The sequence below is a fragment of the Belonocnema kinseyi genome, chromosome 1, assembly GCF_010883055.1.
Source record: "Belonocnema kinseyi isolate 2016_QV_RU_SX_M_011 chromosome 1, B_treatae_v1, whole genome shotgun sequence".
Taxonomy (NCBI): Eukaryota; Metazoa; Arthropoda; class Insecta; order Hymenoptera; family Cynipidae; genus Belonocnema; species Belonocnema kinseyi.
In genome coordinates this window covers 20,765,171-20,791,260 of record NC_046657.1, presented here as the reverse complement: position 1 = coordinate 20,791,260, position 26,090 = coordinate 20,765,171, and the positions used below count along the sequence as shown (strand labels likewise).

Genomic DNA, 26,090 nt, shown 5'->3' with positions numbered 1-26,090 from the left:
GGGACCCCCCCCCCCTCGAAGAGGCTACGTAGTTTATGGACGTTCCCTAAAGGTTCAGATTAAAATGGCGATCATCGAAAACATGACGCGATATTTCGATGCGAATATCATTTTTCAGTTCTGCCAATATCGCCAAGGGGCAAAACTCGTAACCTTTACTACTTTTATTTCTTGGAAAATAAATTGCTGGTAAATGTAACTAATTTATTTGTTGTGACTACAATTACTATCCTTACAAATGTAACCTTCATAGGAGGACTAACGGCGACTTGTTGCCGTACAAAACTGGTTAGTTACTGTTACCATCGAAGTAGTTGTTGTAGCTTATACCAACTCTACTAATAAGGAGCTTCTTGTCGCAACTAACCATTTTTTTCAGTGTATTCATAGAAAATGATTGGAAAAGTATTTTGAAATGTTAAATGAGTAATATTGTTTTAATTTCAAGCATTTTTTCCATGGAAATAACATATGGTTTACTAGAAAATTAAAAAAGTGATTTAGTCCCATTGCTTTTCAAGTAAAAACAGGAAGTCATGGGACAACTAGCGCCGCGCTGGACATATTAGGAACTAATCAATCACTTGCAGGGTCAAGTTAAAATCTGAAATATGGAGAGATTCACAGGGCTGTCTAAACGAACCCATTTAGGTATCTACAGGTGTCTATTGGAGCTCAAGTTCCAAATGTCACCAACTTTCATTTGAGCCGCAACATGAGTGAGACATAAATAATAAATTTTCTGCGACAAGTATTCATATACATTTTCCATCCTGTTTTGTCGTGCAAAGTCGGAAACGCCGGTGTCTGATATATTTTTGTACAGTAAATCTGCAAGAAAAATTCTGTTTTAGTCAGTTTCCAAATAAGCTTTCTTTTCTATTTATTGTTGTCCTTTTGACCCAGCATTATAAGAAAAATATTTTTAACGCCTTACATAAAATCTTGATCTCATAATTATCTATCAATGTGACGATGCGAAACTCACGATAAAAAGGTTAGGCCACGGTCTGCTGTCAATTTAGACTTTTTAGATTTTATAGTTTTATTTGTTAAGGATTATAAAATAAGGAATTTTTTTTTTTTTGAAAATATATACCTGTAATCAATTTGTACTTGGTGTGAGTCGAGACATTTGGTTTGCAACGCAGCTGTGCCTCAAATTAGAACAGCTAAATCTTCGACAAATTATGCGTCATGATAAATCCTCAAAATTTGGAATGTTCAAATCTCGTCGTACCGCTGGAATGCCAAAAGCATTAGTTTAATCGCAATAAGTATTTACTTATGTATGTGGTCAGTCACAACCATTAAACTACATGCGACTGATGATAAACGCGCACCGGTCAAGGTTAATCAAACTGTATCCCAACTAAGACTATAAAATAATTACAACGAAAATTAAAAAGTGATAATAGAATTAAATAGCTATGAATGCGTAATATATGTATCTGCGTACAGAACCTAGAATTAAGACATTGTCTAGGAAAGAGGAAGAGAAGAGTAATGAAATTAATCTTGATTAATGCCAAGATCAATATAGCTGAAAGCAAGAAGCTTATTCCTATATAATCCTCAGACATTACCCCGGCTGATTGTTTTTATACGTTTTTTAACAGTGATACTGTTAACTTAAACTTCGAAGTACGAACCGCTTGGATAAAGTCGCGATATTTTGAACAAATGTGAAAGATTCCTCAACGAAGTTGTATAAAGTCGCGTACCTTTTGCATCCGTCGTTAAATAGAACTGAGTATTCAGTAAAAACAAAATTACTTCGGCTTTCTGTCCCCATACAGATTAATTTTGTGAAAATGGCAGTACTCCTTTGATATTCTACAACTTATCGGGCATATCATCGACACAACAATCTTCTCTTGCCCTTTCGAGACTGAAAGCGGTAACGTCATTTTTTATATTTAATTTGCTCTAACCTTATCTTTCACTCTTTTGTTCAAATATTTATTTTCTACTTGTATAATTGCTATCTTGTTGAAATTATACATCATACAATCCCCTTAGGATTGACGAAGTAGCAACGATCTTACAATAAATAATTGTCAGGCTTTACCACCCTGGCGTAATATTTATACGATTCTACGTAAACCATTATTTCAGATGTTTTTGTACGTTACAACACAACAAGATATGTACATAATTCAATAAATAATACTAAAAGAAATTGAAAAATTATTATCGATTATCATAAGCGAGTTGCATGCGCCAATCATTCGAAATTGTCAATAAACAATTGAAAAAAAAAAGAAAATCACAAATTGCATTTTTCATTCCCACTTAAATAACCCGCCAAGATAATAGTGACTTTTACCAACAGTTAATTTTCGTAGTACAATCAAGTACGGATTAGCTATCAGCGCCACCAGCTGCCAGGCGGCTTCCTGCGTACTTCACGTCGTTGCTTTACACTTTACTCCAATTTTTAGCAGTTATTCAATTTTTCAGGAAAACCAGAAATTTACCTCTCCCACTGCCACCGAGGAACCCCATCTGGGCTCTCGAAAATTTCAAATTGCATTTTTAAAACCGAATTATCGTCGGTCGTTGGTAAGTTTGGAACCCTTAATAGATTTCGCCAATTTTGTGCACCGCGTTCCAACCGCCTTTGTACCTAATCGTTGGATTTTCAACTATAAAATATCAATTTTCAACTATAAAATATCAATTTTCAATTAAAAATATTAATTTTTAACCAAAAATGAAATAGTTACATTTTTAGATAAAAATTAATTTACAACCGAAAAAAAATAATTTTCAACCAAATAGTGAAATTTGCAAACAAAACGATGAACTCTAAAAAAATTAAACTAAATAGTTCCATGTTCATACAAGAATATAATTTTTACTCCAAAAAGACGAAATTTTAAGAAAATACATAAATTGTCAACCAAATAGTGGAATTTTCGACTAGAAGATATCAATTTTTAATTAAAAATGTACATTTCCAACCAAAACTAGTTCATGTTTTGACCAAAGAGATGAATTTTCAATAAAATGATGAATCTTCAAAAACAAAAATGAATTTTAAACGAAAAAGTTCAACATTTGATCCAAAACATGATTGTTTAACCAAAAATATTTCTTTTATAAAAATGGAAACTGAATATTTTGATTTTTTATCAAATTGTTGAATTTTTAAGGCAAACAGATGAATTTGGTAGAAAAAAATCTATAATTTCGACACAACAATATTTTCTACTTAAGGCCATGTGACAAATGGGTCACGTGACCAGATTCCTACCTTAACGTCACTTTTTTTATTTCCCAACTTATTTTCACACTAAGCGCCACATCGAGTTGAAAATGTAGGATAATAAATAAGAAAAAAGCAGAAGAAAATATTTACAACAAAAAATTTTTCCCATAATTATACAAATTTAGGAACAGATCAACCATTCTTAGTGTTTCTTGTTTATTATCCCAAATTTTCAACACGATGTGGCGCTTCGTGTGAAAATAAGTGAGAAATAAAAAAAATGACGGTAAGGTAGGAATCTGGTCACGTGACCCACTCGTCACATGGCCTTAAATGATGAATCTTAAAGGGGAAAAAATTATTTTTTACAAGTGACAACTTAAAGCAGCTCAGACCAAGTAATTGATTTTTAAACAAACAAAGATTTTGATTTGTAATGAAGTTAAATCAAACAAATGGGAAGAAAAAATTTTGTTAACAAAATCGTGCAAATAGATAAATTTTCAACTAAAAAAATTAATCTTCAATAGAAAAAATACTGAATTTTAAACAAAATATTTCAACATTTAACACAACAGAAGATTTTTTAACCAAGAAGATTATTGTCTAAAAATGAAATGGTTAACTTTTCAAACAAGGAGATTAATTTTCTACTAAAAAAATTAAGTTTCAACAAAATAAATGCATTTTAAACTAAATATATAGTTGAATTTTCAACTAGAAAAGAACCAATCTGAAATAGAAAAGATCTATTTTCAATTAAAAATATGAATTTTCAAACAAAAATTGAATAGTTATATTTTAATTTGAAAAAGTTATTTCTCAACCGAAAAAAAATGAATTTTCAAATGAAAATTTATTTTTTCAATCTGACATGAATTTTCGACTGTTGCTTCTCGCGCATTACACTCGAGAATATATGTATGTATCTGGTTCTTCGCACTCGATTTTGTCCAAAATGTGAAATTTTCTACGTTATGTTCAACATTATTATGTTAAATGTATAATATATTTATTTATGTACCTTGGTCTGGTTTGCAAAATAATTTACAAATTTGATTTTCCTTCAATGATTTAATATTTTTTCCTTATTTTACGCATGTTTTTATTCTCTCAGCTATTCTAAAAAATATATCATTTACATTGTTATATACGTACATATTTTCATTGTCTTGTCTTTGGAATTAAAAAGGGCGTCTCCTTTTAAAAAATTGCTATTAAACATTTTATTGCAACTTGTTTCGTTTTTCGTAAAATTAATTAGTTTACTTTAAATGTTATTTTTTGCGAGTCTAACCAAAAACACGCATCCTAGCGTAAAGTGGTTATGCGCATTTTTCTATGAAAATTTGTAAATATAATTTAGGCGAAAAATGTTGTTAAATAAAATCTTATTATAGCTTGTATCCTTTTTCCAAAAAAGTTATTTTTTAATTTATAATATATTTTTACAACAAGAGTTTCTGAGAAAACTTGTAGATATTTTTTGGTTGAACAACTTTTGTCTTTTTATTTTTTTCGGGTCTGGTGTTGCTTGTCCAAAAAATTAATTTTTAATTTTATTTGTTAAGATTAGAAGAAAAACTTCTCGTCCAATCTAAAAACTAATAATTAACACACAAAAAAAACGTTTTTGGGTTAACATGTTTGTCGTTTAATTGTTTATTTATACCTTGTGTCGTTTTAAAAAAAAATTATTTATTTATTTATTTTTAATAACATTTTTTACGAATAAAACAAAAACCACGCATTCTATCAACAAGTTGTTCATAACAAATTTGTAGATCTTTTTAAGTGTACACTTTTTTTGTCAATTCATCTTTTTTGTGTATCTTGCATTCAAATATATACATATTCAAAACTTAAAATAGTCTCCATTTTTTTTAAATGCTCTAATTTTTCGAATTTTTTCCAAAATAACTGGCTAGCGAACGTAAAATACAGACATTCAGACAGGCACATTTGTAAAAATCTGTTGAGAGGATTGACGGGATCTTAAAACGTGTCTAATAATACTTAATAATACCTTCTCTGGTGAGAATGAAAAACATCAATCTTTTAAAAATTTAGCTTAAACTACGCAGTTGATTTTTCAACGAAGAAAATTTTTAATTTAAAAAGAAGTTAAATTTTCAACCAAAGATATGAATTTTCAACAACAAAAATTATTTATTTACAAAGTAGTTCAACTTTTAACCAAGTAGTTGAATATTTGACCAAAAACGATTAATTTTTATTAAAATGTTTAATTTTCTACACAATAATTAAATTTTCAACCAAATTTTAGAATCTTTAACCAAATCAGATAAATTCCGAACGAAAAATTTACAAGACTTGAAAGTCCCGAGTAATCAAATGTCCGCATACTAGAATTTCCACAGAATAAAATTTTTAAGTTGGAAAATTAACGAATAATAAAAATTCGTAATTAAGAAATTCCCGAAAGTTTATAATTTTATCGAATTTGAAAATTCCCGAATAATAAAATTTCCGATTGATAAAATTCCAGAACTGGGAAATCTCTGTCAGTTTATATTACCGAATTTGAAAATTCCTGATATAAAAATTCTCGAATTACAAAATTTCAGAACAAGAACATTACCGAATTGCGAAATTCCCGAATAATAAAATTTCAAACAGTTTACGGGGCGATTGAAAAATTCTGAAAAGTTAAATTAAATCCCCGAATAATAAAATTCCCGAAATGGAGAAAACTTGAAATTATATATTTTTTAATTGGGAAATACCCGACAGTTTATAATATTACCGAATTTGAAAATTCCCGAAAAATTAAATTTTTTAAATGGACAATTCCTGAATGATACAATTTTAGAATAATAAATTTTCTGAATTGGAAAATTCCCGAATAAAAAAATTCAGAATAATAAAATTACCGATTTGGATATTTGTCGAATAATTAAATTTCCTAATTGGAAAATTCCCAGCAGCTTATAATATTACCGGATTTCATAATTTCACAATAATAATATTTCCAAATAATAGAATTTCCCAATGATAATATTTCCGAATTGGGAATTTCCCGACAGTTCATAATATTACCGAATTTGAAAATTTCCGAATAATAAAATTTCCGAAAAATAACATTTCTGATTGGAAAATTCCGGAATAATAACATTTTAAAATAATACCTTTTCTGAATTTGAAAATTTCCGAATAATAATATTTTCGAAATGGGAAATTCTCGACAGTTTATAATATTGCCGAATTTGAAAATTCCTGAATAAAAAATTTCCGGTTAATAAAATTTCCGAATTGGAAAATTCTCGAATAATAAAATTTCCAAATTGGGAAATTGCCAACAGTTAATATTATTACAGGATTTGAAAATTCATGAATAACAAATTTCCGAATAATAAAATTGTCGAATAATAAAGTTTCCAAATTGGGAAATTCCCAACAGTTTATATTATTACCGGATTTGCAAATTCCTGAATAAAAAATTTCTTAATAATAAAATCTCCGAAATGGAAAAAAAATTTGGAACAATAAATTTTTCTAATTGGGAAATTCCCGACAGTGTATAATATTATTGAATTGAAAAATTCTAAATTGGGAAATTCCCAACAGTTAATATTATTACAGGATTTGAAAATTCCTGAATAAAAAATTTCCGAATAATAAAATTCTCGAATAATAAAATTTCCAAATCGGGAAATTCCCAACGGTTTATATTATTACCGGATTTAAAAATTTCTGAATAAAAAATGTCCAAATAATAAAGACCCCGAAATAGAAAAAAAAAATCGGAATAATAAATTTTGCTAATTGGGAAATTCCCAACAGTGTATAATATTATCGAATTGTAAAATTCCCGAATAATAAAGTTTCCGAATTGGACAATTCCGGAATAATACACTTGAAAAATTTCCGAATAATAATATTTCCGAAATGGGAAATTCTCGACAGTTTATAATATTGCCGATTTTGAAAGTTACTGAATACAAAGTTTCCTAATAATCAAATTCTTGAATTGGAAAATTCTCGATTAATAAAATTTTCCAATTTGGAAATTCCCGACAGTTTATAATATTACTGGATTTGAAAATTCCCGAATAATAAAACTTCGGGATAAAAAAATTTTGAAATTGGAAAATTCCGGAATAATAAAATTTTCAAATGATAAATTTCCTGAATTATAAAATTCCCGAATAATAATTTTTTCGAAATTGGAAATTCCCGACAGTTTATAATATAGCCGATTTTGAAAATTCCCGTATAAAACTTTTCCGACTAATAAAATGTCCGAATTGGAAAATTCTCGAATAATAAAATTTTCAATTTGGGAAATTCCCGACAGTTTATAATATTACCGAATTTGAAAATTCCCAAATTATAAAATCCGCGCATGATAACATTTCCGAATAATACAAGTTTCGAATAACAGAATTTCCGAATTATAAAATGGCAGAATTAGGATGTTACCTAAAGTTTACAATATTACCAAATTTGAAAATTCCCGAAAAATGAAATTTCCCAATAATAAATTTCCTGAATTGGAAACTTCCCGAATAATAAAATTTCGAATTGGGAAATTCCCGACAGTTTATAATATTACCGAATTAAAAAAATCCCCAATAATCAAATTTCTGAAGGATAAAATTCACGAATTTGAAAATTTCCGAACAATAAAACTTCCAAATAATACGAATCCCGAATAATAAAATTACCGAATTAGAAAATTCCCGACTAATAAAATTCCTGAAATGGAAAGTTTCCTGAATTGAAAAATTTCCGAATAATAAAATTTCAGAATTGGGTAATTCCCGAAAGTTTACAATGTTACCGAATTTGAAAATTCTTTAGTAAAATAGTTCCCAATAGTTTATGGGACGACTGCAAAACCCCGAATAATAAAATTTCCAAAACTGTAGAAATCTCGAATTGGAAAATTCCCGGATAATAAAATTTTGGAATAATAAGATTCCCGACAGTTTATAATATTACCGAGTTTGAAAATTCCCGACAGAAAAATTGTTTAAATAAAAAATTACAATTCTAATATAATTTTAATTGTAATAATTTAATAAATGAATCAATTAATATTAATGAGAAAATAAGTATTCAAATTCAGGAATTCTATTTTTTGGGAATTTTATTATTCGGAAATTTTATGATTCGGGAATTTTCCAATTCAGGAATTCCACATTGTCGGGATTTTTATGCCGTCCCCATGTTTGTCCCCCAAGTTTAGAAAAAAAAATCAAGTTTCCTCCTGTGCTTAGCCCTCAGCGTGCAGCCATCTTGGTAGATGACGTCACATCGTGGATCAACTTGACATGCGCACATGTTTAACTCTGACGGCCATCTTTTTTTCGTTCTTTCTAAAATCGCGTTCGGCGGATGTGAACGTCGACTTTGATTTCAAGACGAAATCGAATTTAATCGTTTGTAATATAGCTATTTTTTATAAATAAATCGCAAAAATGCCTCCTAAATTCGATCCCAGCGAAGTGAAAAAAGGTATTTTTGTCAATTCATTTCTCAAAAGTGATTTTATTAACAAAATATTCGCCTAACCTCTAAACGGCTCGGACCGCATACTTCGCTTTTTTTCCTCTAATTCATGAATACTTCATGATACAATTGAAAACGAAATTTTTGTTTAGTGTTCCTGAGGTGCGTCGGAGGTGAAGTTGGTGCTACTTCTTCCCTTGCCCCAAAAATTGGACCACTCGGTTTGGTAAGTCGAAATTTTAACCTCAAAATGTCACACGTCAACTTTTGTTCGTGTCAATTTTGTGTTGGAATCAGGCGTCCTGATTTATCAATAAATTTTCCGATTTTTTATCGCCGTCTCGATTTTCTGACTTTTTGTGCTATTTCCTGATTTTTATGACCGAAAACGAAAATTCGCGGTTTTTACTGTGGTTCTAAATATTGTTCACAATTTGTGAGGTTACAATATTTCAAACACTTGAAGAAATGTTTAAAAACAAAAAAGTCAATAGTTGGTTTAAAATTCAACTGTTTTGTTGAAAAACTATTCTTGGTGTCAAAATTCATTTGTTTTTGTAGAAATTTAATCTTTTTTGTGTAGAAATAAAAGTGCATGCTTTAAAACTAATCCTTTTTTTCTATCGAGGATATTCACCTATTTTTTTTTTGAAAATTAAACTACTTAATTGAAATCAGAACTAAGTTCGTAGAAAAGAAAAATTTATTAAAAATTCGTTTTTGTTTGATTAAAAATTAATTTTTCAAGTAAAGACGGAAATTGATCTTTTTGGTTAAAAATTAAACCACTTGGTTCAAAATTTATACAATGTTGATTAGAGAATCATCATTGTACTTACATTTTTTTTTTATTGTTAAAAATGTACTCTTTTTTGCTGAATATTAATTTTTTCGTTAAGAATGTAACATTCATTTTTGATTGAAATTGATATATTTTGTTGATAATTCTACTTTTTGGTCGAAAATTTAACAATTTGTTAAAAAAATTGTATTCAAGATTCATAATTAGAGTTGATAATTTAACTATTTTGTTAAAAATTTGTTTTTCATTGATTGGAAATTTATTTTTTAATTAAAAATTGTACTATTCCATTTACTTTTGAATCGTAAATTCTACTATTTTGTTCAAAAGTTATTTATTGTTTTAAATATATATAGTTATAATTAAAAAAATTCATGTATTTGATTAAAAATTCGTTTTTTATGGTTACAAATCTTGGTTTAAAATTGATCTATTTTAATTGAAAATTTATGTATTTTGTTGAAATGTATTTTTTCGTAGAAAATTAATTTCTTTGGTTGAAAATTCATTTTTTTCTGTTTAAGATTCTTAATTTGATTTGAAAATTAATTTCTTTGATTAAAAATTGAAATACTTTTTTTAATATCCATGTGTTTGATTAAAAATGCAAATTTTTGGTGGAAAATTAATATTTATGCTTGGGAATTTATCTCGTTGGTCCAAAGATTAACTACTTTGTTATAAACTCATAATCTATTTTATGAAAATTTTACTATTTCATTTTTAGTTGAAAATGGATTTTTTATCAACGGAAATTCCACTACTTTGGGAAAAGTCGAACCATTTTGTTTTTAAAAAAATTCAAGATTTATCTCAATAAAAAAATCCTCTTTTTGAATAAAAAAAATTTTTTTAATTGAATTATTTTTTGTTTGAAGATAAGAATTTTTTAGTTGAAAATACATATTTTTAGGAAGAAAATTCTAGTATTTGATTAGAAATTCAACTGTTTTGTTGAAATAAAATTTTTTTTTTAAATTAAACTTTTTGTTTGGGGATTCACCTGTTTTTTTTTAATTCATCTGGTTGAAAATTTGTTTGTTTTTAATCATCTAATTTAGAACTTTTTCTTTCTTTTTTGGATAAAAATACAACTGCAAAATCTTTAGTTGAAAATTCATCTCTGGTAGAAAATTAAATTTTTGTTGAAAATTAATTTTTTGCACTAAAGATTCAACTATAAACTTTCTTGGGTGAAAATTAATTTTGTTATTAAGTTCGTTTTTGTTGTTTATTGTTTACTTTTGTCAGCGTTTACCAATTACGTTTATACAAAAAAGACGAGTTTTCAATAAAATAATTAAATTTTCAATTTAAGAAATGAATTTTTAACCAAAGATAGAATATTTAAAAAAAATATAATTTAGAAAAAACTATTTTTTACAAAAAAGACTCATTTTCTCTGCAGGAATTTTTAAACAAATATTTTAATTTTCAACTGAAGAAGAGACATGTTAAATTAAACAATTTTAGTTAAAAACTTAAATTGTCGTGATAAAAAAAAAATAATTTTCAATATAATAGTTCAATTTTGAAGAAAGACAATTTGTTTTTCAACTTGAATACTTAATCAACTAAAAAAAATTTATTCAACCGACAAAGACGAATACAGTGTGACAGGGAATTTTGACAAATTTTCAAGAAAAAATATATATATAAGTTTGCTTTCAACAGTTTTTGAAATAATCAGTTGAATTTTTATCTTTTTGAAATATGATATCATTCAGTTTATGATGCGTAATTCGAAAATCTTCTACTTTAAAAATGTTCAATTTTAGATTTTCATTTTTAATTTAAAGAATTTTAAAATTCAGTCTTGAAGACTTCAATAGTTAAATTTAAAAACGTTTTAACTCTGAGAATTTATGAGAATCTCATAATTTATTTTAATTAATAGAAAATTGCTTTTTTTTTCTTTAACTTTTTGGTTGAAAATTCAACTATTTTTTTGAAGTTTGTCTTTTTTATCTTAATGCTTACCTGCTTTAGTAGAAATTAATTTTTTTTTATAAAAATGCAATTGTTTGGTTAGAAATCAAGCTATTATACTATTTGCTTGAAAATTTAACTATTTCGTAGTAAATTTACTTTTTATTTAAAATTTATATTTTGGTGTTGAAAAATTAACTGAAATATTTTCTGGATGACAGTTCTACTTATAAAAAAAAAATTTTATTAAAAATTCATCTGTTTTAGTACAAAATTGATCTTTTTTTTTTATAAAAGTGCAACTATTTAGTAGAGAGAATTTAACTATTTTCTTAAAAATTCATGCTTTTTGGTTGAAAAAATTCGTCTTTGTATTGAAAATTCAATTTTTTTCGTACAAACTTACTTTTTTGTCACAAAAGTTTAACTTTTGATGTTACTGAGTTAACTGGAATCTTTTTTGGGTGAAAACTTAACTTTTTTTGTAATAAAAAATTCTTTTGCTTTAAGATAAATTTCATATTTTTTTATAAAAATGCAACTATTTGCTAGAGGATTCAACAATTTTGTTAAAAATTCATCCTTTTTGGTTAAAAATTCGTCTTTTTGGATTGAAAATTGAATTTTTTTGGTAGAAACTTATTTCTAAACTGGTCTAAAATATTTTTCAACGGAAAATGCAACTATTTTTTTGAAAATTGATTTTTTTCATTTAAAACTTCATCTGTTATAGAAGAAGTTTCATTTATAGTATGAAAATGCAACTTTTTGGTTAAAAATCGTTCTTCTTTGCTTCATAATTCAACTCATTTGTTTAAAACATTTGGTTGAATCGCTTTGTTAAAAAATCACTTTTTTTATTAAAGATTTATATTAATGTTGAAAAGTTATCTTGCTGGTTAAAAGTTTAATTATCTTGTTATAAATTAATCTTTTTCAATTGAAAATTCAACTACTTGAGTCAAAGTTAAACTACATTGTGAAATTTTTTTGATTGAAGGTTTAGGTCTGATTAAAAATTAATCTCTTTTTTGGAAAATACTTTTTTTTAGAATTCATTTTTTAACAGAAAACGGAACTTTTCCATTTTTTGAGATTGATATTTTTTAGTTTGAAATTTGATTTTTTTTTTTCTCGTAAAAATGCATCAGTTTCGCGGAAAATTAATTTTTTGTTGAACAGTCATATTTTTTGTTTGAAAATTGAATTTTTGTAACGAAAATTTGTCTTCTGGTTTGAAGGTTCAATAATTTAGATAAATTTTTCTTTATTTTTTGAGTGAAAAATCTTTTTTTGTTGGAAATTCGTCTTTTTGGTTAAAAAAATTTTTTTTGTATAAATTTCATTCTTTTTTGAATAAATATAAACTGTTTCATTTTTTCGTTGGCAATTTATCTTTTTAGGTTGAATATTCAACTATTGTGTTAAAAATTCAATTATTTTGTTGAAAATGTCAGATTTTGTTAAAGCGTTATCTTTTAAAGTAGAAGAAACTTTATTTTTAAATAAATTAATACATTTGAAATTTTTAAATTTGTATATGAAACTCTGCTTTATTCCGCTTATAAAATATTCTATAGTGAAAATATGAGAAGATTAAAATGCTGGTATTTGAATATTAATAATTTGGAATTAAGTAATGTGAGGCAATTGAATTTTGAGATTAGAGTTTCAGTCTAGCAGTGTTAAATAATAATTAATGAGCTACTGCTTTGCATGTTTTAAATTCCTGAATATATTCGAACTAGAAAATGATTTATATTCAACTGCTGATATAACCTGAACAATAAAAATATTGTTAAAAATCATAAATTCTGTCATATTCTCAGTTATATAACCTGAAATTAAATTTTCGGGAATTTAAGAACTCTAGACTGCAGGGATTCGAACAGAATTAAGGGGCATTTTTGGATATTTGTCAATTATTTCTATAAATTTAATAGAAGTTGGCTAAAAACTAAGCTTAGTCTAAAAAATTATAAAAACATAATGAGCCTACGAAGGCAGAATGTCAAAATTATGTGTTGATCGTATTTTATATAATAAAGAACGAAAAGGAACGTAATGTTTTGGTTTTTTTACACAAAAAACTTTGACGAAACAGAAATTTGACAATGTGCCTCCGTAGATGCATTATTTCTTAGTGACTTTTGATACTTAGCATTATTTTCAGGTAAATTATATGAAATTTTAAGAAATAATTGGAAAATATCTGAAAATGCCCCTTAATTTTTAGTGTCTGCAACTAAAAGTAGATGGCGACACTTACTCAATTTTTTCGAATTAGGTATGGTGTATAAGAGTTTAAAAATTGCTTGGGGTATGGGACACCCATGATGCACTTTAAGGGCATGTGACACAGCTGAATACCTATATTACCGACCACAGTTTTTCAGTTCACTGAATGTTTTTTTTTAACCTCAGAACTTTTTTCGTAAATAAAATATCGAGCTGAAACTTTGGGAAATGTATTAAAGTACAATAAAGTACGTTTAGGTACTGCATTTTGGTAGGAACTTTACTGAAAATTATTTCATCTTCTTTTTGAACCTCGGCATTTTTTGAACGTTCGAACTTTTTTTATACATAAAATATCGGTCTCAAACTTTGAAAAATGCAAGAGCCGAAAGAAAACTACGTTTAAGTACAAAGCTTAATAATAATAGATGTAAAAAAATATATTTCAACAATCAATTCCAACGGCATCAGCCGGTAACGTTGTACACGAAAATACGAACTCTCTAGAGCCTCGTCTAGTGGCCGCCAGGTTTCTAATACATTTCCCAAATTTTCAGCTCGATATTTTATTTACAAAAAAAGTTCTGAGGTTCAAAAAAACTTTCAGTGAATTGAAAAACTGTGGTCGGTAATATAGGTATTTAGCTGTGTCACATGCCCTTAAGGGTTAAAAAAAGCTTGAAAGCCTCAGTTCCAAAAATTTCTAATTCAAGAGTTGCACTTGAGCGTTTTAAGGTGGCTTGGGCGTTTGGTGCCGTACAATGTGGGGGGCACTGTGGGGGCTATCTATCATGCGATCAGTCTTTATTTGAATTTTATTGATATACGCATATTATAATGTCATCTTAATAAAAAAGTAGAAAACGACCAAAAAACGTGACAGAAACATATGATATGATATGATATGCCTCAGATAGTCACAGCTATTGTGCAATATTTGCAGTTTTTCATTGAAATTTTTCACCAAATTACATCGTCAACCCCCCTTTATTATGGTACTAATCGATTCCTTTTATTTTAAGGCACTCGGATAACATTGATTTATAAAAGTTCGTGATTTTGTTCAAGAGTATTACCTCATTCTGTTGAGCCCTCCCATTAGACTACATGTTAAAATAACAACTTTTTAATAGCGTTTTTTTCGATAATTTCATCGTCAACTTTAGTATTTCTTTTTTGCAAAGTGATCTAGTATATTTTCTTTCGATAATATCAAATTTTCAGAACTGCCTGTGATTTTTTTTAAAAAGCGCCCAAGCCACCTTAATTTGCAGCTTAGTAATTATTATTTTAAATTAAAAAAAAAAAAATGTTGGCGTTAGAGTTTGCATTTTAAAAATTTAAATCAAGTCTTATTCTAAACCAAATCTTTTTTTTTTTTTCAATGTTAAACAAAATTTATGCAGGAAATCTTCTTCTTTTTAAATTTCAGTCTCCAAAAAAAGTTGGTGACGACATCGCGAAGGCGACGAGTGACTGGAAAGGTTTGAAAATCACCGTCCAGTTGACAATCCAAAACCGACAGGCGACAATTTCCGTCGTTCCTTCAGCCGCGTCTTTGATCATTAAAGCCCTGAAGGAACCGCCGCGGGACCGAAGGAAGGTCAAAATTCAAAAGCACGGCGGCAACTTGTCGTACGACGACGTGATTGTGATCGCCAAGGCGATGAGGTCGCGCTCGATGTCGAGACAACTTTGCGGCACCGTGAAGGAAATTTTGGGCACGTGTCAGTCTGTCGGCTGCACGGTCGAAGGAAGACCACCCCACGATTTGATCGAAGAAATCCAGTCGGGAGAACTCGAGGTTCCGGAGGATTGAACAAATCGGTGAGCGCGCAGAGCCCTCGACTCACTCTTTTCATTGGTCCGTTGCGATCTTTTATCTCAATCGAGTCTCGACTTTTTCGCAATATCTTATTCAAAATAATAGATTTCGAATTATGTTCTGGGAGGGAGAGAAGTCGGGGATTATAATATTTTGTTAAATTATTTATTGAAAATTCAACTTTTTGGTTCAGGATTTTTGAATTTTATTTTTAAAAAAAATTTTTTTAGTAGAAAATTAATTTTTCTGTTTGAAAATTCATATCTTTGGTTGGAAAAATTTAACATTTTGACGAAATTAAACATTAAACAAATTATATTTTGACAAGATTAAAAATTAATCTTTTTTAGTTGAAAATTTAACTTTTTGGTTCAGACTTATTTTATTTGAATAAATATTCATCTTTTTTGTTTGTAAATTAAACTTTTTGTTTAAAAATTCAACTTTTTGGTTCAGAATTCTTGAATTTTGTCAAGTTTTTTTTTCAGTAGAAAATTAAGTTTTTTTTTCATTCATCTATTTTGTTTAAAACTTCAACGTTTTGGTTAAGGATTCTTAAATTTTGTTTAAAATTTGTTTTCCTTGATGGAAAATCAATCTTTTTGTTAAAATTTTTTATGTTTTTAGTTGAAAATCCAACTTTTTGTTTGTGGACTCTTGAACTTTATTAAAAATTCTTTGTTAATTGAAAATTTAACTTTTTTAGTTAAAAATTCGACTTTTTGTTTCAGACTTCTTGAATTTTGTTGAATTTTTTTCTTTTTAATTCATCTTTTTATTTGGAAAAATCGGGGATTATAGTATTTTGTTAAATTATTTATTGAAAATTAAACTTTTTGTTTGAAAATGCATCTTTTTTAATTCATCTATTTTGTTTAAAACTTCAACTTTTTGGTTGAGGATTCTTAAATTTTTTTTAAAATTCCTTTTCCTTAATGGAAAATCAATCTTTTTGTTAAAAATTCTTATGTTTTTAGTTGAAAATCCAACTTTTTGTTTGAGGACTCTTGAACTTTATTAAAAATTCTTCGTTAATTGAAAATTTAACTTTTTTAGTTAAAAATTCGACTTTTTGTTTCAGACTTCTTGAATTTTGTTGAATTTTTTTCTTTTCTAATTCATCTTTTTAGTTGTAAAAATTTAACTTATTGTTAAAAGTAAACTGTTTTTTTTTTCAAAATTCCGTTTTTTTCTGTTGAAAATTTATCTTTTTTCTCTGACAATTCAACTTTTTGTCTGAGAATTCTTGAATTTTGTTGAAAATTTATTTTCTTCAGTAGAAAATTAATCTTTTTCTTTAAAAATGTTATGTTTTTAGTTGGAAAATTCTTTTCTTTGTTTAAGGACTCTTTAATTTTATTAAAAATTCTTCTTTGTGGATTGAAAATTCAACTTTTTCGTTCAGAATTCTTGAATTTTGTTACTTTTTTTTTTCAATCGAAAATTAATCTTTTTTTTTTAAATTTATCAATTTTGTTTTAATTTATCAATTTTGTTTAAAACATCAACTTTTTGTTTTCAGACTTCTTGAATTTTGTTGATTTTTTTTCTTTTTAATTCATCTTTTTGGTTGGAAAAATTTAACTTTTTGTTGAAAATTACGTTTTTTTCTGTTTAAAATTAATCTAGTTGAAAATTCATCTTTTTTTCTGAGAATTCAACTTCTTGTCTGAGAATTCTTGAATTTTGTTGAAAATTTATTTTCCTCAGTAGAAAATTAATCTTTTTGTTTAAAAATTTTATGTTTTTAGTTGGAAAATTCTTTTCTTTGTTTAAGGACTCTTTAATTTTATTAAAAATTCTTCTTTGTGGATTGAAAATTCAACTTTTTTAGTTAAAAATTCAACTTTTTGTTTCAAACTTCTTGAATTTTGTTGTTGTTTTTTGGTTCATCTAAATTAATTTTGTTGAATTATTTATTGAAAATGCATTTTTTTTGTTCAGGCTTCTTAAATTTTGTTTAAAAAAATTTTTTTTAGTAGAAAATTAATCTTTCTATTTGAAAACTCATATCTTTGGTTGGAGAAATTTAACATTTTGACAAAATTAAACTGTTCTGTTAAAAAATCGTCATTTTTGTTAGTAAATTAAATTTTTTATTTGAAATTTCTTCTTTGTTAATTGAAAATTCAACTTCTTGGTTCCGAATTGTTGAATTTTGTTATGTTTTTTTTCAGTCGAAAATTAATCTTTTTTTTTTTTTAATTCATCTATTTTGCTTAAAACTTCAACTTTTTGGTTGACGATTCTTAAATTTTGTTTAAAATTCGTATTCCTTGATGGAAAATCAATCTGTTTGTTAAAAAATTTTATGTTTTTAGTTGAAAATTCAACTTTTTTAGTTAGAAATTCAACTTTTTGTTTCAAACTTCTTGAATTTTTTTGTAATTTATCTTTTTGGTTGGAGTTTTTGAACTTAATGTTAAAAGTAAACTTTTTTGTTGAAAATTCCGTTTTTTTACTGTTGAAAATTCATCTTTTTTCTCTGAGAATTCTTGAATTTTGTTGAAAATTCATTTTCTTCAGTAGAAAATTAATCTTTTTATTTCAAAATTTTATGTTTTTAGTTGAAAATTCCACTTTTCGTTTGAGGACTCGTTAATTTTATTAAAAATTCTTCTTCGTTAATTAAAAATTCAACTTTTTGGTTCAGAATTCTTGAATTTTGTTAATTTTTTTTCAGTCGAAAATTAATCCTTTTTTTTTTTAAATTTATCTATTTTGTTTAAAACTTCAACTTTTTTGTTGAGAATTTTAAAATTTTGTTAAAAGTTCGTTTTTCGGTAGAAAACTAATCTATTTGTATAAAAATTTTATGTTTTAGTTGAAAAAAATTTTAAAAATTGTTTGAGGCCTCTTGAATTTTATTTAAAATTCTTTTTTTTTTTTAATTGAAAATTCAACTTCTTGGTTCAGAATTCTTAAATTTTGTTTTAAAAAATCGTCATTTTTGGTAATAAATTAAACTTTTTGTTTAAAAATTCATGCATTTTAGCTTAAAATTCAACTTTTTGGTTCAGTCTTCTTGAATTTTGTTAAGTTTTTTTTTTCAGTAGAAAATTAATCCTTTTTTTCGGAAATTCATCTATTCTGTTGGAAAAATTGAACATTTTGTAAAAATTAAATTTTTTTGTTAAAAATTCGTTATTTTTGTTAGGAAATTCAACTTTTTGCTTGAGAATTGTTTTCTTTGATAGAAAATGAATTTTTTTGTTTAAAAAATTTATGTATTAGTTGAAAAAATCAACTTTTTGGTTGAGAACTCTGGAATTTTATTAAAAATTTGTTTGTTGGTTTTTCAATAGAAAGTTAATCTGCTTGTTTAAAAATTCATCTCTTCTGTTGGAAAAATTTAACATTTTGACAAAATTACACTGTTTTGTTAAAAATTCGTCATTTTTTTTTTAGTAAATTAAACTTTTTGTTTAAAAATTCAACTTGTTTAATTGAAAATTCAGTTTTTTGATTCAGACTTCTTGAATTTTCTTGAAAATTTATGTTTTTTTCAGCAGAAAATTTATCTTTTGTTAATTCATCACTTTGGTTGGAAATATTTAACTTATTGTTAAAAGTAAACTGTTTTGTTAAAAATTGTTTGTTTTTTTTTTTTAATTAAACTAGTTGAAAATTCAACTTTTTTCATCGAGGATTCAACTTTTTGTTTGTGAATTATTGTATTTTGTTAAAAATTTCATTTTCTTCGGTGGAAAATTAATTTATTCAAAATTCTTCTTTGTTAATTGAAAATTCAACTTTTTGATGCAGAATTCTTGAATTTTTTTAAGAATTTATTTTCTTCGGCATAAAATTAATATTTTTTTTTGCGATTAAAAATTTTAGTTATAAATTTATCTCTTTGATTGAAAAAATGTAACATTTTGATAAAATTAAATTGTTTTCTTAAAAATTCGATCTTATTTGTTGAAAATTAATCTATATTTTAGTTTAAAATTCAACTTTTTGGTGCAAAATTTGTTTTTTCTTCGGTATAAAATTAATATTTTTGGTTGCCGATTCAAATTTTTAGTTAAGAATTCATTTCTTTGGTTGGAAAAATTTAAGATTTTATTTAAATTAAAATGTTTTTGATCAAAATTCTTTTTTTCTGATGAAAATTAATTTAGTTGAAAATTCAAGTTTTTTTTTTAACGAGAATTCAACTTTTTGGTTGTGCATTTCTGTAATTTTGTTGAAAATTATTTTTATAAATTTTGTGGAAAAATAACCTTTTTTTGTTTTTTAGTTGAAAACTCAACTTTTTGTTTGAGAACTCTTGATTTTTATAAAAAATTCTTCTTTGTTAATTGAAAATTCAACTTTTTGGTGCAGAATTCTGGAATTTTGTTAAAAATTCCTTTTCTTTTTCGGTAGAAAATTAAGTTTTCAGTTGAAAATTGAACTTTTGATTGAGAATTCTTGAATTTTGTTAAAAATTAATTTTTTTCGATAGAAAATGAATATTTTTGGTTGGTGTATCAAAAATGGAGTTGAAAATTTATCTCTCTTTGAAAAATTTAACATTTTGATCAAATTAAACTGTTTTATTGAGAATCAGATTTTGTTTGTTGAAAATTAATTTAGTTTAGTCGAAAATTCAACTTTTCGGTACAGAATTCTTAAATTTTTTTTTTTAAATTCGGTAGAAAATTAATCTTTTCGTTTAAAAATGTATGTTTTTAAATGAAAATTGAACTTCTTGGTTGAGAAATCTTGTATTTTAAAGTCCGTCATTTTTGTAGTAAATTAATATTTTGTTGAAACATTAATATATTTTAGTTAAAAATTTAACTTTGATTGAGAATTCTTGAATTTTATTTAAAATTCATCTTTCGGTGGTAAAATAATCTTTTTCTTTAAAAATTCAACTTTTTGGTAGAGAATTCTTGAATTTTGTTAAAAATTTGTTGTTTTGTCGGTAGAAAATTATTCCTTTTGTTTGAAAATTCGTTTTTTTGATTGTCGATAAAAAATTTTAGTTAAAAATTAATCTCTGGTTGGAACAATTTAACATTTTATTAAAATTGAATTATTTGGTTTCAGAAAATATCAAATAGGTTTTCAAATATTAATATTATTAACTTTATCCTATATTCACTTGAATTGTAAATTGTTCATTTTTTAATAATTTTATTAATATCAATATTATTTATTTTACAATTATTTTTGGAAGATTTATTATAATATTTTGAAGTCCAATAATTATTATACGAATAAAAATTAATAGTTTCAATTAAAAATTAATGTTTTGAAAATATTTGTTTATTGAAATGAATTCTAACATTTTAAACTCACCCTGAATTTTTCGTCAATTCATCAAATTCCTTTGAATTGTCTTGAATTTTTCTAAAGTCACTTAAAAATGTATTAAATTCAGTTTTTCTTTTCTTTCTAATTCATTTGAATTCATCATGAATTGTTTATTTTTTCAATTTATAAAATACTTCGTATTAAAAAGATTACAAAATTTGAATTTTGGTCTTGAAATATTATTTGTGGGCGGGGGGGGGGGGGGCAATAAGTAATTTTTTAAAGTTGAAGTTTTGCAGCTACGCTGCATATTTATTTTGAAATGTTTTTTAATAATTTGATTTCAATATTTTCAATAAAAAGCGTGAGTTTTGGGCTCTTGGTAGGGGTTGGCATCCCATCCACCTGGAAAAAGTTAACCATCGTGTCGCTATGTTACCACGTTGGTTGATTTTACAGGCCACAATTTTCGCCACTGGGGAGACAATCCCAATAAAAAATCATGATTTTTATTTTTCATCGTAGAAAATATTTACTCATTGTGTATTTCCTTTTGTGTTTCAGCTTTTAATCCCGGATTCAATAAAAAAAAAGATAAAATACAAATAGTGATTTTTTCATTTATTTTACTGCGACCTCTTTCTTTTTCCCCTTTATTTAGGTGTAATAATTATTAAAATATTCGTCGAGAACTTGGATTCGGCGATTGATTCCAGGATTTCTGGATTTAATGAATGGCAGATTTTTCGAGAAACGATTTTTTTTTGTCTTTTTTTTTATATATAAAAAAATACTTGTTTTTTTTATAATTTGTATAAAATAACCTTTTATAAATAATTCCTTTTTTAAACATTCATAGTATATTATCTCTCAAAAAAGGTTAAATATTATGGGATAATATAATTTTGACAAAAAATGATAATTTTGGAATATGCCAATTTCTTTGATCAATATTTTCGGTAGCTTTCTTTCTTTTATTTGTAACTAGTACCGAAATTTAAATATGTGTCAAAAGTGAAAATTAATGGAACTAGAAAAACTCCTGAATTTCCGAAAAATTGAAAATCTGCACTTTCAAAATCCTGAAATTAGTAAATTCCTCTTTTTAATTGAAAAAAAAACAAGTCATAAATATAAGTTGCATTTTCAGTTAAAACAAAATGAATTTTGAACAAAAAAAGTTCAATTTTTAACTAAAATTCTGAATTTGCCAAAAAAGACATATTTAACTAAATACATAAATTTTCAACAAACGATTGAATTCTCTACCAAAATCTGAAATTACAAAAAAAAATTAAAATAAACTACTGAAAGTATATGACGACGAAATTGAAATATTGCGAAAATAAAAATTAATGGAACTAGAAAAAACGCCTAAGTTTCGGAAACATTGAAACCAGATTTTTTAAAAATCCTAAAATTGGTAATTACCAAAAAAAAACTTTGAAAACCAGATTTTAAAAAATCCCTAAATTAATACATTTCTAATTACCAAAGAAAAGATAAATTTTAAAGCAAAAATGGAATATTTACATTTCTTCAGTTAAAAAAAAATATTAGTTGCAACTAAAAAAAAAACAACTAATTTTAAACTAAATGATGAATCTTCAACAAACAAAATTTAATTTTGTAAAGAAATTGAGACTCCTAAATTATATGTGAATTTACCTAGAAAAATTACGAAACTTTGAAACCAGATTTTTTAAAATTAATTTTCAACAAAAAATAAACAAGTTTTTCACTTGAAATCATGAATCATCACAAAAAAATTAATTTTTAACCAATTTTTTCGATAATTTGCAATTTTGTAAAAAAATTGCTATTTTTATTGAAGTATTTTTTTTCTGGAAAATAGTTGTTTTAATTGCACATTACATTTTTAAAACTGAAAACATAACTATTCCATTTTTTTTCTTGAAAATTTATCTTCTTTTTGGTAATTTACTAATTTCTTTGCTAAATATTTTCCAAAATTTTATTTTTCCTCGATCATTTGTTTTTTTTTTTTTTTTTTTAATAGGAAATTCATTTTTTTCCCCTAAAAATTCACCATTCCGGTTAAAAATTTGTTTTTTTTTTTAGCTTGCAAATTGTTTTTCAACTGAAAAACGTAACTTTTCATTTTTTTTAAATTTATCTTGTTTTTGGCAATTAGAAATTTAGGAAATTTATAATTTCGGAGCTCCCCTTTTTTTATTAACTTGACATTTCGGTAAAAACTCAATTATTTGGTTAAAAATTGATTTTTTTTTAGGTTGAAAATTTATCATTTAGGTTAAAAATTAGTTGTTTTTTTTTTCATTGGAAAGTTCTTTTTTAAACTGAAAATATAGCAATAAATTCCATTTTAGCTTGAAAATTTATCTTGGTCTTCGTAATTAGAAATTTTGGGAATTTACTAATTTCAGGATTTTGAAAATTCTGTTTTTAATGTTTCGGAAATTTAGGAGTTTTTCTAGTGAAAGTAACTCTTACTTTCGGTATTTTTAAATTTCTTTGCTAAATATTTTCCAGATTTTAATTTTTTTCCCGAAGAAAATTTTCGGAATTTACTAATTTCGGGATTTAAAAAAATCTGGTTTCAAAGTTTCGTAATTTTTCTAGGTAAATTCACATATAATTTAGGAGTCTCAATTTCTTTACAAAATTAAATTTTTTTTGTTGAAGATTCATCATTTAGTTTAAAATTAGTTGTTTTTTTTTTAGTTGCAACTAATATTTTTTTTAACTGAAGAAATGTAAATATGCCATTTTTGCTTTAAAATTTATCTTTTCTTTGGTAATTAGAAATTTATTAATTTAGGGATTTTTTAAAATCTGGTTTTCAAAGTTTTTTTTTGGTAATTACCAATTTTAGGATTTTTAAAAATCTGGTTTCAATGTTTCCGAAACTTAGGCGTTTTTTCTAGTTCCATTAATTTTTATTTTCGTAATATTTCAATTTCGTCGTCATATACTTTCAGTAGTTTATTTTAATTTTTTTAACCAAATAATTGAGTTTTTACCGAAATGTCAAGTTAATAAAAAAAGGGGAGCTCCGAAATTATAAATTTCCTAAATTTATAATTGCCAAAAACAAGATAAATTTAAAAAAAATGAAAAGTTACGTTTTTCAGTTGAAAAACAATTTGCAAGCTAAAAAAAAAACAAATTTTTAACCGGAATGGTGAATTTTTAGGGAAAAAAATGAATTTCCTATTAAAAAAAAAAACAAATGATCGAGGAAAAATAAAATTTTGGAAAATATTTAGCAAAGAAATTAAAATATACCGAAAGTAAGAGATACTTCGGTTAGAAAATTCATAAATTTCCGAAACTTTAAAATCAGAATTTATAAAATTCCTGAATTAGTAAATTACCAAAAAGAAGACAAATTTTCAAGAAAAAAATGGAATAGTTATGTTTTCAGTTTTTAAAATGTAATGTGCAATTAAAACAACTATTTTCCAGAAAAAAAATACTTGAATAAAAAGAGCAATTTTTTTACAAAATTGCAAATTATCGAAAAAATTGGTTAAAAATTAATTTTTTTGTGATGATTCATGATTTCAAGTGAAAAACTTGTTTATTTTTTGTTGAAAATAAATATTTTATTATAGAAAATTAATCTTCATTGAAAAATTATATTTCTTGTTAAAAAAATTTTTTTTTTCAACATTAACATTCTTAACAAAAAATTTAGCTGTTTCATTCTTGTGGAAAATTGATATTTTTTTATAGAAAATAATTCTTTTCCGTTTAAAATTCAACTATTTTGTATATTTTTAGGTTGAAAATTAAACTTTTTAGATTAAATTGATATTTTTTGGTAGAAAATTCGCAGGAAAATCTTTTTTGTTGAAAATAGAAATATTTAGTTAAAAGTGGATTTACTTCGTAGAAAATTAATTTCTTTGTTCATGATTAATCATTTACTGACTTTTTTTTTGTTTGTTGAAAATTAATCTTTTTTTGTTATAAATTTAATCTTTTTAGTTTAAAATTCATTTTTTTGTTTAAAAATCCATTTTTTGTTAAAAATTAAAAAAATTAATCCAAATTTGACTAATCTATTTTAATTAACAAATGATGTATTTTGTTGAAAAATTGTGGCTTTTTTTTGGTAGAAAATTAAACTATTTGGTTAAAGATTTAATTATTTTGTTTAACATTCAGTTTTGTCAGTTGATAAGTAATTTTTCAAACTATAAATTATTATTACTCAAGTTTTGTTTGAAAATTTATCTTTTTTATTTGAAAATTAATTTTGTTAACCAAATTTAATTTTTCAATTTTTTGTTCGAAATTTATCTTTTTGAGTTAACCGAATTATTTGGTTAAAAATTCATTTCCTTGTTTAAAAATTTTACTAGATTATTTGCAATTTCGTTTTTTTTTTCTAAGGTAAAAAATAATTTTTTTATTCGTGTTTCAGCTGAAAAACCTTTTAATTGTTGAAAATTAAACTTTTTTGATAGAAAATTAATCTTCCTCATTGAAAATTTACATTTTTGTTTAAAAATTAGATTTATTTACTGAAAATTGTATTCTTTTTGGCAGAAAATGCATATTTTTAGGTTAAAAAAATAATTGTTTCTTGGTTGAAAATTAATTTGTTTAAACCAAAATTTTATTTTTCAATTTTTTGTTCAAATATCTTTTTGAGTTTAAAAATGAATTATTTGCTTCAAAGTTATATATTTTTTGGTCAATTATTCGTAAATTCATGTATTTTGTTGAAAATTTGTCTTTTTTAGTAGAAAATGAAAATATTTGGTTAAAAATGAATTTACTTGTTTAAAGATTTTAACTAAATTGTTTGAACATTCGGTTTTTTTAGTTGAAAAATAATTTTTTTTTATAATTCGCGAATTTAGCTGAAAATTTTTTTTTTCGTTTTTCAAAATTGAAATATTTTGTTGAAAATTAATCTTTTTTTGGTAGAAAATTAATCTTCTTCGTTGAAAATGTATATTTTTTGTTAAAAATTAGTTTTTTATGCATTAAAAATTAACTTTTTTTTAACTAAAAATTTGTTAATTAATTTTTTCACTGGAAATTGAATTAATTTTGTAGAAAATGTATATTTTTAGGTTGAAAATTTTTTCTTGGTTGAAAATGAATGTTGTCAACCAAAATTAAATGTTTTAATTTTTTGTTCAAAATTGATCTTTTCGAGTTTAAAACTGAACTATTTGCTTAAAAGTTCATGTATTTTGTTGAAATTTTTTTTTTTGCATTAAAAATTAATTTGTTTTCAACTAAAAATTTGTGAATTGATTTTTTTACTTAAAATTGAATTATTTTTGGTAGAAACTGCATATTTTTGATTGAAAATTAATTTTTTCTTGGTTAAAAATTAATTTTTCAATTTTTTGTTC

At 25.0% G+C, this 26,090-nt stretch overlaps 1 protein-coding gene across 1 annotated transcript; it reads left to right on the top strand.

The window, feature by feature from the left end:
- The first annotated feature begins 8,546 nt into the window (after window positions 1-8,546).
- Window positions 8,547-21,336, top strand: LOC117166999 (60S ribosomal protein L12). The gene is made up of 4 exons (XM_033351534.1): window positions 8,547-8,695; window positions 8,842-8,915; window positions 15,091-15,485; window positions 21,295-21,336. Exons 1-3 carry the CDS (start codon window positions 8,659-8,661, stop codon window positions 15,475-15,477), a joined length of 498 nt encoding a protein of 165 aa, XP_033207425.1. The 5' UTR covers window positions 8,547-8,658; the 3' UTR covers window positions 15,478-15,485; window positions 21,295-21,336.
- The last annotated feature ends 4,754 nt before the right edge of the window (window positions 21,337-26,090 follow it).